The 16026-nt window shown below is 38.4% G+C and overlaps 3 protein-coding genes across 4 annotated transcripts; 2 read left to right on the top strand and 1 right to left on the bottom strand.

Moving 5' to 3' along the window:
- The first annotated feature begins 608 nt into the window (after positions 1-608).
- On the top strand, positions 609-5645 carry gprc5bb (G protein-coupled receptor, class C, group 5, member Bb). Of its 2 annotated transcripts, none has more exons than XM_065295143.2 (4): positions 609-1349; positions 1945-3006; positions 3082-3188; positions 3401-5645. In XM_065295143.2, the coding sequence occupies exons 2-4, from the start codon at positions 1947-1949 to the stop codon at positions 3443-3445; spliced, it is 1212 nt and encodes a 403-aa protein (XP_065151215.2). In that variant the 5' UTR covers positions 609-1349; positions 1945-1946; the 3' UTR covers positions 3446-5645. The 2 variants fall into 2 exon arrangements, with proteins under 2 accessions (XP_065151215.2, XP_073670426.1); XM_073814325.1 differs by lacking the exon at positions 609-1349 and adding an exon at positions 1524-1759.
- Positions 5646-6225: 580 nt separating this feature from the next.
- Positions 6226-9803, top strand: knop1 (lysine-rich nucleolar protein 1). Its single transcript, XM_065295136.2, has 5 exons — positions 6226-6320; positions 6744-7929; positions 8251-8310; positions 8429-8482; positions 8873-9803. The coding sequence occupies exons 2-5, from the start codon at positions 6886-6888 to the stop codon at positions 9176-9178; spliced, it is 1464 nt and encodes a 487-aa protein (XP_065151208.2). The 5' UTR covers positions 6226-6320; positions 6744-6885; the 3' UTR covers positions 9179-9803.
- exosc1 (exosome component 1) lies at positions 9801-15749 on the bottom strand. Its single transcript, XM_065295156.2, has 8 exons — positions 15694-15749; positions 14853-14968; positions 14659-14733; positions 13187-13275; positions 12467-12500; positions 12334-12384; positions 11053-11137; positions 9801-10964 (listed from the first exon to the last, which is right to left on the bottom strand). The coding sequence occupies exons 1-8, from the start codon at positions 15719-15721 to the stop codon at positions 10858-10860; spliced, it is 585 nt and encodes a 194-aa protein (XP_065151228.1). The 5' UTR covers positions 15722-15749; the 3' UTR covers positions 9801-10857.
- Positions 15750-16026: the final 277 nt, after the last annotated feature.

Here is a 16026-nt window from a genome sequence, read left to right as displayed (position 1 = left end):
CATAACATGTTTCTCTCTCAAAGTCTTTTCTGCAAAACTATGCATGGTTGTGTTGTGGTTTTCCAGGACATTTGCTGACTTAGGGTAAGTTTTACGGCTGGCACCTTGGACGTCTATAGAAACTGATCTAGATGCAGCTTAATCTACATTGTGGGGACAAGCCAGATCTGCGTGCATGTGTGTCCTCAGGCAAAGTTCGTTTTGCAGAATGTGTGTTCATGTCTGGATGTTTCTCACAACTATGTCAACAAATAATTTCATTATGAATAACTCCACAAAACGAATAGCTATTAGAGTAAACAGCATAGCCACTCATATTATTATCATGCAAGTGATCATAGAGTTATTGTCGATTTTCTAAAGTCTGAATGAAATGGTCAAATCATTATTCTTGTTACTTTGTGTAAATTGTGTTAAATTGGTTATAGTTATGTATAGAGATGAAAAGGTGCTTATATTCTGATGGCACTGCACCATTGGAAAGGATTATTGTAAGACTACTTACGCACTAACACGCTCTCTCACACACACAAACATATACACATGACCTGAAGCGATGAGGTCTTTATTACATAAGATTCTCTTAAGACATTCCGCGTGCACACATACCTGGCCGCGCGCGCACGTTACTGGTGCAAGACTTTACTGTCAGTTGACTTTGACAGAAACAGTAGAATCCTTATCTATTTAAAAAATATCAGAATCATCTCGACCACGTGACAAGCACAAGTCTTGTCCTGAGGAGTTTGTGGATGTTGCTATTGTTTATTTATAAGTTCTGCATCAGTGGAGTCATTTGGAGATGGGTGCTTAAGAAATCTAAGTATGGACTGTAGCAGTTCAGTGGAGTCTCTATTGAATCAGACGTGAATTTTACCCTCTACTGCACACCGATCTGAACATCAGACCATTACTGCGGAGGAGACAGCAGCATCCATACTTCAACTGCTAGGACCAAAATATTTAACTGCTTCACGAAAAACAGATAAAAGAAAAGAAAAGAAAAGAAAAGAAAAAAGAAAGAAGAGCAGCTCTACAGATGTCGTGTGTAGGTGTGATGCTGTCTGGCGCACACTAATGACAATTTCTTTTCATTTCCAGTCCCTGTTTTTGGACTATTGAGTACGACCCACGGGAGAAAGACTCGTTTGCCTGCCATGTTACTAAAGGAGCGTGTTTTCATCAGGATATATGAGGATAACATAATTCCACATTATTAAAACATATTGTTATGGTTATCATCTGCGTGCGCGCCGTGGGTATGTGTGGATCACAAACTATTCTGGACAAATAAAAAAAATCTAGATTTGTGCGTTAAAGCTTCAACAAATCAAATAAACATTCAAAAGGTAAGAAATCAGCTTTTTCGTCATACCCTACCGATGTTATTAAGATAAATTGTTCATGTGCGTTAAGGACTGTGATATTTGCGCGTTTATTTTATTTAATGATTTTAGTCTATAGTGATATTGCTGCAGTTAACTATGAATGCGACACAAAAGTTGTGTATGTAGGCTATATGTATGCATACGGTCGAAGAGCTATGTGTGTGTGTTTCTAGCGATTGTTCTTTATATAAATTGCGAGCGTCTCTATCTGGATCAGCCCACGCGCGCCTCTGGTTGCCATAGCAACTGCCGTGGGTTTACAAGGGGCAGAGGATGCGAGCGTTAACACGTAGCTTTTACAAGTAAACAGATGAGGATGAGCAAATGCATGTCGTGTTCTGCTAGTTAATCGTTCACCTTTATTTAACCAGGTAAAGTATATTTGTAAATAGAACAGCTTATTAATAATTAGTTGAAAATGTTAGAGGTGCGTATATGGCATTAGTTTTACCGTGCCAGGGCATTTATGTCATCAATAAATTAAGTGTGATTATTGAAAGCATTTTTTTAATTCCCCTTAGGGAAAATTATTGATTTTATCAATGTTTCTCCAAAGGCATGGCTCTGAGACCCACCCTCATCTTTACCCTGTCTCTGATTGGCTGTTGCGCTCTTGAGGACACGCCCCAGGCTATAGCCTCTCCCCCTCCTCGAGGGTGTGGTGCTGCTGTGGACCTGCCCTACAGGGTTCTGTGTGACCTGGAGTCCGTATGGGGTGTGGTATTAGAGGCAACAGCGTGTGGTGGTACCTTATCATCTCTGATTCTAGGTGTGATTCTTCTTGCCAAGTTCAAAACGGTAACGGAACCAGAGAAACGATGTGGCGTCGGCCCTCTCCTTCTCCTATTGGCCGGGACGGTTGGCCTTTTCAGCCTATCACTAGTCTTCTTGGTTGGGCGTGGCGAGGTGCTCTGCGCGGTACGACGTGGCCTTTGGGGGGCGTTGTTTGCGCTGTGTTTCTCGTGTTTGCTTGTGCAGGGGGTACGACTGAAGAAACTGGCCGGAGGGAGGCGGAGCCCGGCAGGTAGCTCTCTCGCCGGACTGGCTTTCGGGCTCACTTTGGTTCAGGGTATAATCGCTGGAGAGTGGATACTGCTCACTGTGGTCCGCCAGGGGCACGCGGCCTGTGATTATCTGCCTTTAGACTTTGTGCTTGTGTGTAGCTACGCTGTAGCTTTGTTGCTGGCTGCCAGCGTGTTGTCGTTGGCTGTCATCCTGTGTGGAGGCGGCAACCGAGATGAATCAAACAGGATACGGATGAAATGGAGGTGTAACGGCGTCTGGCTTTTTCTCACATGTCTCTCATCTCTTCTCGTCTGGGTCGCATGGCTTGTGCTCTATCTCTACGGCGACGTCACACATGTTGCGAAAGATTGGGATGAGCCAGCTTTGGCAGTTGCCTTGGTGACGGAAGGATGGGTGCTGCTGTTATTTCACGCTATCCCAGAATCCCACCTGTGTCTGCGCCCGGCTGACCAGAGGAACGCAGACGCGGGACAGAATTATTACGACACGCCTATAACCGTGCCGGGTTACCATGACGACGAGCGGCCGACCAATCCAGGAGCGTCGTACGCAGAGAGTACCCAGGCGTACTCTGTGGAGGAGCACGGTGCAGGTACTGATGAACAAATGGGGTTATGTTTGCATGTGTTCGTGGGGGGTTTGTTTAAATTATTTATGTGTTTTATAGTTCTGCAGACTGGCGGGTATCATAACGGACTGATACGACCCGCAGTGCCGTTTCGTAGTCACGTTTATCAGCCCACTGAGATGGCCTTGCTCATGAACGCAGGAACGGTGAGTGTTATGCTTATTTATATAACGGGCCTGTTGATTGCTGTATTCTGATTGGCTCAGAAATATTCCATTGGTGTTGATTATTTTTCTGTAAAACGCACAATGTCAACTGTCTTAAAAACAGGCACCAGAGCAATGTTTGTGGTAACTGTGGTATAATCAACATAGTTGACTCCGGACCTTTGAATTATGACATTTCTTTTGTGTTTCAGATCCCAACTGCCCCTCCAAACTTTACCGGGAGGCATCTGTGGTGAAGCGGTTACCATGGCAATAACAATCCTCTTCCTCTCAGTTAGGATGCACTTTGGGTGACTTCACATAGTCAAAAGGCACTTTATTAAAGGTTGAAGTTGGCGATTTCTGTGCCGCATGCAGCACCAGACAGAGATGCAGCTTTCTTTGGGAATCCTAACTGGAGCAGCAATAGCAACATTGTCTCAGCTATTAGCATGAGTTTCAGTGCAGGACTATCTGTTTGTCAAAGCCAGTCTTAAACTCAGTGAACTAGCTATCTGGTTACTAGCTATCTTATGTAATTTGCACATATATAACCCTCAAACACTGAACAAAACAAACATAGTTTTGTTTGACATGAACGACATATACACAAGCAGCTTTAATTAATAAATTATTTAATTTTTATACATATAGTTAGTTGCTTTACTGCTTAGGCATACAATTGTGTCCTGTTTAAGATGACGGTTCAAATTTAGCTTGGTGCCGCTCGTGACACAGAAATTAGACTTCACCTTTAGAGTTCCATGTTAATAATGTGGAAATGCTTTTGTCAATCAAGTTAGAGCTGACAAAAATTTGATACAGATTTTAAATATGATAGGGAGCACAATTTTGCACTGGTTGTTTTGAAATGGACCTCTAGCCCGGAGTATATTCTGTTTTTACGTGTATGCGAATCTGCGTGTCAAACACACAGCCTAACAAAGTATAGTTTACTTGACTCGTACATTTACACAGACGTTCAACTCATGCGCATTGTGACAAAATGCAATGCATCTCCTGGGCTACATACGGCATACTCCTGTAGGCGCATGCGCGACCTACGCGTACAAATATGGACATAGTGTCCGTGACGTCACCCATCGGTTTGTGAAGACCGTTTTTGAAGCTTAAAGTAGGCGTGCCTGCCATCACCATCTTGGCCACGCCCGCGCGTCACCGCGAATCAATCGGGTAAAGAGTGGGACATGGGTGAAGCAGAGGTGGCTTGTTGGTAAAACCACGCCCGCCTAGCTTGGTTCTAGTGACAGCAGTGGCTGTTCAACCATCACTCAAGTGGCCACGCCCTTAATTATGCAGAAGTTTAAGGCTTAATATAATTTAAAAGGATGAGTTACAAAAATATTGACTCCCTCACAGTTGTCATGAAGGGCAAAATTAGCTATATAGACCAAAAACCCTTTTTGTACCAGGCTGTAAACATATTATTTTCTACTGTAAAGTTAGGCATTTTTAACATGGGAGTCTATGGGAATTGACTCCCTTTTGGAGCCAGCCTCTAGCGGCCAGTCCATGAATTGGCTTCATCAGAGAGATCGAAAGGTTGCCCCTCGCATTGCACGTACAGTATGCGCACACTTTTTTGATGAGGAAAATTGCGTCACGCACACTGCATGTTGACCCTGCATACACGTAAAAATGGACAACACTTCTGCCTTTTCTTATAAACACTGTACAAAATAAGTTTTATTATAATACAAGTGGCAGATTGATTACCATTTGTATTACCATAGTTTTACTACAAATTTCATGTTTAAACTAGTTACTGTAGTGAAACAATGGCAAATATGTGGTTACTATGATTTTTCTACAAAGAACATTGTGAAACTATGGTTAGTTTAGTAAAACATGGTCCATTTTTTAAAGGATACCAATCTTGTTTCTTTACATTTTGAATATACCACAGAGCTGTTGGATTTTAAATGCTTCATTATTCTGTGAAATGCATCATTCTGATTGGTTGACAAACGTTCTAAGGGTGTGCATTATTTTTCAGTAAACACACATCTATGAAGTAGTTCCAGGTCTGTCGACTGCATTACAGTTCAATATCACTACGCCGGTTCCATATCACCCCAATTAGTGTTTTTGCCACATTTATTTATTTTGAATAGTTAAATGTCCCGTCGCCAATATTCCATACTTACTTCTTCAGTCAAATGCAGAGATGAAGACCTGTATTAATGTACATAAACAAAGAAATCTAGCCTTAGCAAATCTTCTTTCTGCATTCCAAAAACATAATCACAATCTGTTTGTTTAAATTATATTTATTTGTATGAAATTGTTATTTGGTCTCTTTTAAACTAAATAGTTTGTTATGATATCACATCCCTGCTAAAAAAAAAAATATAATAGTTACTATTACATTATCCATTGAAAACAATCAGATGTTCACCATTAAAATCAGTTCAGGTCCCATTATAACCATAAATATTTTTTTATCAGTGATGTACATTTTCCAGACTTTGTTGCACGCTTATTGCTCGTCAATCTTCATGCAGTTGATGCTGTAACTGTTGTATTTCAGTACAGTGAGCACATTTATAAACTCAGTGCTGTGTTTGATCTTGTAAGGCGATACTGTTATTTCATGTTGTTCTGGCACACAAAAATGCTGGCTTGACGGTGCTGCAGTTATATAAATGAGTGTAGTTTTGTTCGACTTCATGCAGAGCTGCGCAGCCCGATAGGCATATGACGTCAATTAACCCCTAGACTCCATACATTTGACGTCATACACCGACGGTCTGCGCAGCGATGGATGAAGTCGAGTTTTGTTAATTGTTTTAAGACATAAGCACTTTCAACACACTGGAAGGAAGACTTTAAATGTACTCTTTGTATTGTAGAGGTCGATTACGTGATTTGCACAGATTTGCTCGTATTTCTTCCTATATTTGATGTCTATATTTGAAATAAATCCTAATAAATATACTTGCAGTGTTTTCAAAGCGTCTCCTGTCACTTTTTGAATTGCGCCTGCGCACTCTTGCGGTCTCTGTCGGTAGCGTCACCGTAGCCAAGCGCGCGGAAGCGTTGCTGAGGAAGTAGAATCATGGTTTCTTCCGGATTGAAGTCGCAGGGAAGGAGGACAAGCACACGTGCGAAGTAAGTATTAAAACACACAAATTATATAAACAACATGTTGACGTGGATCACTCGTTTGGTGAAACTTGTACATGATTGTGCTTAAGCTGCTAAATGGATAAAATATGAAGCTGTTGCTGCATTATTATCGCTTAATATATTGCATGCATTTCTCAAATGAAAACATTTCAGCGCTTTGTTTGATCATTAAGACAATAGTGGATATTTTGTGGCTTTTAGTTTATTTAAAAGAATGTGTGTATTTTTAAAGGTAATGAAATAAATTAATTGTTCAAACAAATTAATGTAATTCAATAAATTCCCCATGAACCAATACAATAAGTATAAATAATATCTATGTCTATATAATGTCTATGCATTGTGTTTATATCACAAACAACTTCACATGACGTCATTGATCTGTCAGAAATATTTATTTTTCAGCCTTTATATAAAGTTCCTGCTGATCCTGGATCATAAAAGAGAGTAAAATAAAGAAGATGCAAAAATCAAGAGATAACTTTTCAGACCTTTCCTGACAAAAACTGACAAGTGTGATCAAACAAGAGGAGTTTTAAATCTGGAGATGGCGGTCGATGGAACGATCAAAGAGAAGAAGAAGAAAAAAATTAAGGAAGGTGGAACCAAAAATATTGCACAGTATCACCCAACTTCTGTCCAGACAAATGTTAAAAGTGAACAGTCAGAGCAACATGAGTATGATGCTACTAAAAAGAAAAAGAAGAAGAAAATCAAAGAGGAAAAAGTAAAAGAAAACAACCTTGTGTTTTGTGAAGCGTCTGCCAAGACTGCTGTTAAAACAGAACCCATGGAAATAAACAGTGGTAAAAGAGGCCAAGAAGAAAATGATGTTCCTCAGAAGAAGAAAAAGAAGAAGAACAAAAAAGAGATGGAATATATTCAAGAAGAAGTGATGGAAATCAAGATGGATGGAGATCATTTGGAGGAGTCAAGGGTAAAGAAAGTGAAGAAAAAAAGAGATAAACAGATGGAGGTGAATGTCACAGAAACTGGAGAAATAAAGAAAAAGAAGAAGAAGAAGGAAGTCGAGGTCAAAGAAGAAGAGGTTGATGTAGGAAACAATGGAGAGATAGACAAGAAAAAGAAGAAAAAAAGGAGGAATATTGAAGATGAAGTACGAAACCCAAAAGTAGAGGATGGAGAGATCAAGAAGAAAAGAAAAAAGACAGAGGCACATGTAAAAACTGAAGAAAGTCAAGCATGCACAGGGGACGAACCAACAAAGAAAAAGACGAAAAAAGAAAAAAACACCAGCTTAAAGACTGAAAGTAATGTAGAATGTGTGGAACAGAAGGTAAAAACAAAGAAGAAGAAGAAATTGGCTCCAGTAGAAGACGACGTGGAGGAGATGAATGCAAAGAAAAAGAAGAAAAAAAGATTAGAAAGCATAGATGAGGGCCCTGCACGTGTGAACGGGACGAAAGAAAAGGCAAACGTCACAGGTGATGTCATAGGAAAGGTGAAGTCGTCAGACCAGAAGAAGAAAAAGAACTTCAAGGTGAAGGTTGATGATGTCACAGAGAAGATAAAGGAGGAGCTAGTGGAAAAGAAGAGGAGTAAAAAAGACAGGAACGAGTCCACAGAAAAGGTAAAAAACTCAATAATAAGAGTACATTTGACCCTAAAATCAGCAACAAAAAAATTATAATAATAATATTATTTGACATATCATGAACATTTTCCACTTTTTCCATGTTTAAGTGCTATAATTGGGTCTCCAATAAAACATTTTTGTGGATCGTCCCACAATCGTGTGTGATTGAATTGCAGCGCATCTCTGAATTTATTACCCCTGTGTACCAATAAATGAATAAGAACTTAAATGTGCATTAAATCTGTAAGTATTTTAATGCAACATTAACAAGATGCTTTTTTGTATCACTCATACATGCTCACTTTGTTTCATCAGGAGGATATTGTGTTCCTGTCGGCAAAGCCTGGAAATCAGGATGAAGTTTCTATAGACCAGGTACAGCCTTAGCTGACAATGACAAAGCCGTATCCAATTTAGACACAACGGTCTTACCTCATAGAGCTCATTCTGTCATCCTGACAGAAGTTTTTGATGGGTATCTTCTGATCCACAGGCTCGTCGGCTCGCCCTGCAGAAGGAAATTGATCAAGAGTCACAACCTGAAGTGGTCAGTTCCTACTGTACATCCAAACACGCACCATACATGCACTAGTTAGATGCCTACTTGGAGGCAGTCCACATTTTGTTTTTTTTTCATGCACAAATGTGTTATTTCAAATGTTTTTTCAGGCGCATCTGAAACGCAGCCAGTTAAACCTTAAATTTTCAGAATTCTGCCTCGGAAAGAAGCAGCAAAGCAGTGCGGTCGCGTTTTCCACTTGGTTTTAGACATGAAATGTGAACTGTTCATTAGACTGCATTTTAAGTTATAGGCACACTTGATTTAGCATGACAAGGCAGCTCACTAGGTTTTCGGACTGAGACATCACTTGTGATGTGATAATTGTTTATTGTTCACTTACGTGGATGAATCTAATTTGTATTCATGTATTTCTAGAATGTCGGCCAGTGGAGCACAGCTCAGTTTGACAGCTCTGAAAGACAAGCTAAGTTCCTGCGACTGATGGGCGGGTTTAAAAAAAGCAGCCAGCCAATCACAGGAAGTGCTGGGCGGGCAAACATGGCCCTAGGAACTGAAGGTCAACAGACTTTACAGCAAGGCCTTCTGGGAGAATTTGAGCGTGCGCAGAGTCGACACATGGACTTCGGGAGTAGAGGAACCGGGTTGGGATTTTCACCTCCGTCCAATAAGAAGTTCGCAATTGATGTGAACGCACGGAAGTCGATACGGTTTGATGACTGAGATGAATTGGCACACAATTTTTTTGTTTTCTCAGGTTGTTACACATTTTTATGGGAATTTATTTTAAGTTTATAGCAATTATATCAGTCAATCTCCAGAATATACAGAAGAACACCATAACAGTATAAATGTAGGGCACTAGAATACTAAATTATTGCTTTATGTAAAGAATTGAAATTTGTGCTGTTGTATTGACTGCAATTACATTTTTAGGTTGACAGCTGTGGCCATTAAGATTATTTAAAATTTACAAAAAAAAACAGCTTACAGATTTGGAAAGAAAGGAGCAAGAGTAAACCATGTCAATAATTTTTTGTGAACTACTTAATCTCAATCATTTATGACCTGTGATAACAATTACCTGTAAATAAAATGCAAACTACCGAAGAGTCTTTGATATTTAACCACCAGTCTTCACTAAATTAATTTAATTGGATGAAAATGTTAAGATGTAATTAACTCCTAAGAATTAAATATGTCATCAAAGGCTCTTTAAATGTCGTCTTCAGTGATATTGAGCAATATTTTTGAGGTTTGCAGTGTTTATTTTTTAATATAGAGATAAAATCAGTGCTTTATTATTTATCATAGACAAAATGCTACATTAAAGCCAAGCGTGAACTTTTCTTTTGTTAGATGCTTTATTTTTTCTCTTGTAAACACATGACCTTTCAAAACAGTTACAAAGTGACAGAACAAAGTAAAAGTATGAAAATAAAGAAACATATTCCAAGAATAAAAGCAGCAAAAAGAAACTCGAACATCTCCGAATGGTCCATGTGCCAAGAGTTTGAAAACAGTGCCGCCAAAATAACCTAAGTAACTTCACTTCAGATTTTCTCCAAAGATTCTCCAGCATGTTTTTCTGTTGAAATGCGATTGTGACATTTCTTATAAATTCAGGTTTGTTGTTTATGGATCTCATACTGTATGAATCAAATGACCTGGATGGTTTAAAAAACACCATTTTACTTTTATAAGTATCATTGGTGGTTTACATTCTCACAAAACCATGTTTTACCCCAAAACAAAGCCTATTTTTAGGATAAGCTCATTTCTTCATAGTGAATTTTTCATGACAATTAATAACTCTTCACCCACAATTCTCATTACAGTAATGCAATATAATTTCATTTTCAAAACTATAACGCAAATACTAGTGTTTAAACAAATGTAAAACAGTAATATTTTAATGAGAATTAGGAGAAAGATGTGCTAAACTGTTTTGTAAATTATGTCAAACACTGATGGTCTTAAAAAGGCTTCATTGTCTTTTTATAAAGACTTTTTTTTCTTGATTCTGAGGTAAAATTATAAACCAGACTTTTTTCATAAGATTCACTTATAACCAACATCCTGGGATGTTTGTAGAGGCTCTAAAACAATTTCACATATGACATTGCATCACACCCAAAATGTTATAAATGCCTGTTTCATTACACTACTACATTCTTATCATAGTAAAATGTTATTCTTATGTCATCATTGCTCCTACGGTTTTAGAAATGGTTTTAAATCAATTTATCAGTGTGCACTTCATACGCATTACACCTGTTAAGAATAAAATCCACATTCACAAACACAATCTGACAGAGAAATCTACAAGAGTAAAGTAAGAGGGCGTGTCTTTGAAGCTGTGTGTTCCAGTGGGTGTGGTTAAAGGACCTGGTGGGCGTGGCTCAGGCCTGCAGGTACTCCGGCTGTACCCGCGCTACCTTGCGAAACTCTTTAGCGTGTGTGCGTGGACACTGCATCTCGCACCAGCTGATGGGAACCATCTGAGCGCCTGCGTGAACATCCGAGGAACAACGCGTGAGTAAAATAGAGATTATTTACACTATTTTAGTCTTTTTTATCATTAAACAGCCCCTTACCAGCCTCACTGTGGGCCACCACCACGCCCAGTTCATTCTCAGCTGTAGTTAGCAGGTAGTTCGACTGCACGTCACCTAAAGAGATCTGAGGGCTGAGGTCAAGGGTCAAAACGCTTTCAGATACAAGAGTTTTTAACAGGAGTCGCGCATTATAAAGCTATTATAGGAGTCAGGTCATTTTTGAAGAGCTCAGATGCAAAAGCTTCTAAACGCCCCTTCTTTCAAAAATGAGATAATGATACTGACCAAATGCTCTCTGCACGCATTATACGTTCATCAAGCACTTAAAATCCGCTTAATCCCGGCCTCTGGCCATTCAGAAATACCGTTTTTTTGGGAGGATCTATTAATCACCACAATGATTTTCAGCAAAATCCAAGGTGCACTCAGTTAAAGGTGGTGTATCGAATATATTGGGATTTTGACGGAAGTTTTGAGCCTTTTACTCAAAAAAAAAAATGTTGAGAATGTGTTTCGCTGCAAAAGCTTTCCAATTTGTTAAATATCAAACTAAAGAGACATTTGTGAAAATAAATTTTTTTAATTACTGACTAATTACTGAACCACAACATGAAAGCTTGTTAAAAAATGCTACATTACTTAGAGGGTTTTACATCTGAACTCTCTGAATTTTATTTCTTTCCATAGTTTGATTTTTCATGATATGTTTCCTTTAATGCAAAATTGTAACAAACAATAACTACACATTCTTTAAGGATAGACACATCAAAATGGACAACAAGCAATTATTATATTCAAAAGGTTTCACAAAATGATAAATTACTAGTGATGCACCGATGTATCGGCCGCTGATATTTATCGGCCGATTTGAAACCATTGGCATATCGGCAATAGCATGAGAAAGGCTGATACCGATTGTTTATTAATTAACTGCATAAAGAAATCCATTATATGTAAAAAATAAGTTAATGTTGTTAATAAAATAAATGCTGAGCAGCAAAAACCACCTTTGAAGGTTGTCATGCTGTCTTATTATATTTGTTTTGCCTCTCTTATTATGTTGGTCAGTTGAATGTTAATTAGATCCAATCCATGTTCAGTAAAAATAATTTGATGTAGAAATAAACCAGCTAATAGACCAACTGTATAATATTGTATACAAGCGTTTAATATCGGTATCGGCCAGAAGTTGTCTGTTTAAATCGGTATCGGCCCCAAAAAAATCCTATCGGTGCATCCCTGTAAATTACCCATTGAGAATATCCAAGGACTCATTCAGTAAAATGACTCTCAGAGATTTAAAATCTTTTAAAAGGATACGACTTTAGCAAGGACGATGTCTCCTGGCCTGAAGCTTTTGTACGTCTCCACCTGAAAAGAAAATGAAAAAAAATGTCAACAATCGACTCAAAACATGACATTTCTCTTTCTACAATTTACCAATTAAACTCACCTTATCTTTCTCTGTCGCTCTTACATCTTCTCTTCTGGAGAGATAAAAACAAGAATTGGGAAGGTTACATTTTTACTTCTATACTAATAATGCACATATCAAATATGAGCAATTCCAGCATTATGGATGTGACATTTTCAGTCAAAAATTTTAATATTTTAAATTCCCCAGAGAATGCGTTTATTACCAAATTATCGAACCATCTGTTTATATTCCAAACATCAGAAAAATATCAGTCTACACTCATGTTTTCTATTTAAGATGAGGGAAAACATGCACGCATTATAGATGTGACAAGTATTTGTGTGACATTCAAGTTGAAGGAATTCTGTAAATTTAAAATTGCACAAATCAGAAGCAATAATATCCAAAAAATGGAGAAGGGGTGACTCTTCAAAGAAAAGAAAATATGTATTTTTTTTTCTTGTGTGAATTTATGAGGAAGAAACAACGTTATGGGTGTGACAATTCTGAAATCTGGACTTAAAATGTAAAACAGAGACCAGAGATTTAAGCCACCAAATACTTACATCAGAGTATCAGTATGGTTAAAAACATTTGGTAAAAACTTCATTTTTTGGTAAAGTTGTCATTGGCATGGAATTGCTTATTTTATGCTTTTTAAGACTTTCATCTTTGGAACACAGATATTTGATACAATTAATTAAACAGAATTAAGGGGCTAAACTATATTTTATTGTGTTTAAAACATCAGTATACCTGATAGTGCCTCTGAAGCGATCTTTCAGTGGTGTCGACCCCACATATAAGATGTGAACCTTAGCAAACCTTGGGTTGATACTTGTTACCTGTGCACAACAAATCACACACAATTAGAAACATTATGTACAGGTCATCCAAAAATGAAGAATCGTCATCATTTACACACCTTTGTTTTTTTTTCAAACCCATGTGACTTTCGTTATTAGGTTTCATGTTTTCAAGTGAATGGTATTCCACAAAAGAAAGAAAATTATTTGGGTTGGGAATAGGTTTGCAAAGGGGCGGAAAGTTTCCTGTAAATTTCTGGAAACTTTTCATGGGAACTTCACCTGGGTAATTTTGGAAATTTTCTGAATTGTAAACTTAATGGGAATTAACTGAAAATTTTGGGAAATTTATATAAACTATATTATATACAAACATAAATGAACATTTTCTTTGGTCAAAAGCAGACATGCATGCAAGGTAAAACAAGGCTTTGAAGAATCCTGTTACTTATGCTCATCAAGCAGTGGATTTATTTGATCAAAAATACTCATTCGAATATTAATGATTTCAAAAGGAGTTTGTATCAATAAATACAAGCTTGATGAGCATAAAAGACTTCTTTCAAAAAAATTTAATTGTAATCTTTCCAAACTTTTGGGTGGAACAGAAATTTTGTATGATAACAGAAAACTGGCTAGCTGAATGTAGAAGAAAGCTAGCTACATGATAGCTTATCAATGCTTATGAAAACATAATCAAGACTTGATGTAGTAAATGCTCAAATGCAGCAAGTGTGGCTTTTGTGGTAGGCAAAGCCTGGAAAATGTAGGGATTTTTTTATTCCCCGTTAATTCCCATGGAAAGATTCCAGCCATGAAAATTCCCACAATTTTGCAACCCTAGTTGGGAAGAACATGAGGGGGAGTTAACAATGACAGAACTAAATTTTTTGGGTAATCTGTCCCTTTAAGCCACACAGAGATTAATTTGGATGTTAAAAGTGCCTAAAGCCCGGGATACACTGCACGATTATTGGCTGTCCCAGACGAAAGATTGCTATCGTGAAACAATCATGGCTCTTCATCGGTGGTCCTATGTTGTACAATGAGAGTGGTTCAAAGACAGCCGTTTTTCCGGTCTTGCGTCCAAAGATAGCTTAGGATAGCTTTCTGACAGTGTCAGAAATTCGGCATGATCACCGCACAGTGTGTTTGCTGCTACGACCTGCTCGCCGGTATTTGTTTACCACGAGCGCATGCTGGTGACGTTGCGCAACGAACAGTCGAACAGTGTGATAAGGTAATTATCTTATAGGAAGGCAAAAATTGTGCAGTGTATTCCGGGCTAAAGAAACAAATATCTTCTCCATGTGAGGAGATGAACAGCTCATAATGAAATCTGACCATATAGTCATCTCATTATTACAGTGATTCAGATATGGCATGATACACTAATAATGATGTCATGTTTCAGACGCTCACCTTGCAGGTGACAATGGCACCGACGTCAGGCAAAAGCTGTGCTTCTGTCTCTCTAACAACTGAAATCACTGGAAGCTAAAAAGGAAAAGGCAGACATTGAGTTTCTCCTATAAATGTTCATATTCAATTCTCACATTTTATAAAGTTGCTACCGAACATTTGTGTCCAACATAAAAGCAAATCACCGAACTAACCTCCTCTCCTTCGTTCTTCCTCAGTACGTACCCCGCAAGAGAGGCAAAGACATAGCCGTGCCGCAGATACGTGCCGGTGCCGGGGATACAGTCCTCCGTGCTGCAGAGCCTTTCACCTGTACAAAAAAAACCAGACAATTAACGCTTAAAAAATACAATATTGCCATTTTCACAAGTTAAACAACACAGTTCAGGCTTTTTTGTGTTTGAAAATCCAATCATGAGCGTGTAACAGCGTTACAGTAACGCACTATTCTTGTAAATGTAACGCGATTTTTGTTGGACATTTCTTTAAAAAGTGAAACTCTTAAAACAGACAATCTTATTTGGTTTCAGGGAAGATTTGCTGTTGAAAACAGCTGGAGTCATTGATCAGTTGCCAAGTTCTTGTACAGGCACATAATACAGTCCTGTCAGAGGAGTATGCATGACAGCAGCTCTCACGCCCAAAGCGGTGGGCGGGGCTCGCCAAACGAGTCTTTAAACCCCGTTTACACCCTGAGAACTACTCCCGCGTAGTAAAGTAGTAAATCAATACTACCAAACCAACTAAATAACGACGGCAAAACCGAGATATGTGACTGCGGAGGATGTTTATATACATGCTAAAACTTTCACAACCGTATTGCGCGCGCAGCTATTTCAGCAGACCAATGCAACACCCACTGAACTGCACGTGTAAAAGCTCGGCAGCGCTCAAACTCCTGTAAACGTTAACCAACGAGATCAAAGTTCATAAAATGTCAGGTAGCGCATAGGTGAATAACATATATGTCACGCTAAGAGTATATCAATAAACAGTAAAGAATGAGAAGATAAAGAGTTAATAACAGTGACCCACCTGGAACACACAGCTTCATGGGCGACATGTTTTCAAGAAGCGACAGCTGCCTTCTGATTGGCTATTAGTCCGAGGGCAAACTGCGCACTGATTGGTCAATTTGTAATGTGTGGTACACAGAGAGCGCCATCTTTGTTGTGGCAGTAAATAAAAACGAAATTATCTCATTCGTGTACAAAGTACATCAAGAAATTTTTCATTACTAAAAAGTCATTAGTACTAAACACTCATTTTTTCCCCACATTTATTTATGTATTAGTATTATGATTTGAATGTTTGTGACTATAAATAAATGAAACGTACTTTCTACACATTTTCCAGTTAATTTCTACA

The sequence above is a fragment of the Paramisgurnus dabryanus genome, chromosome 4 (genome assembly GCF_030506205.2).
Source record: "Paramisgurnus dabryanus chromosome 4, PD_genome_1.1, whole genome shotgun sequence".
In the NCBI taxonomy this organism is placed as follows: domain Eukaryota; kingdom Metazoa; phylum Chordata; class Actinopteri; order Cypriniformes; family Cobitidae; genus Paramisgurnus; species Paramisgurnus dabryanus.
This window is presented reverse-complemented; position numbering and strand designations above follow the sequence as displayed.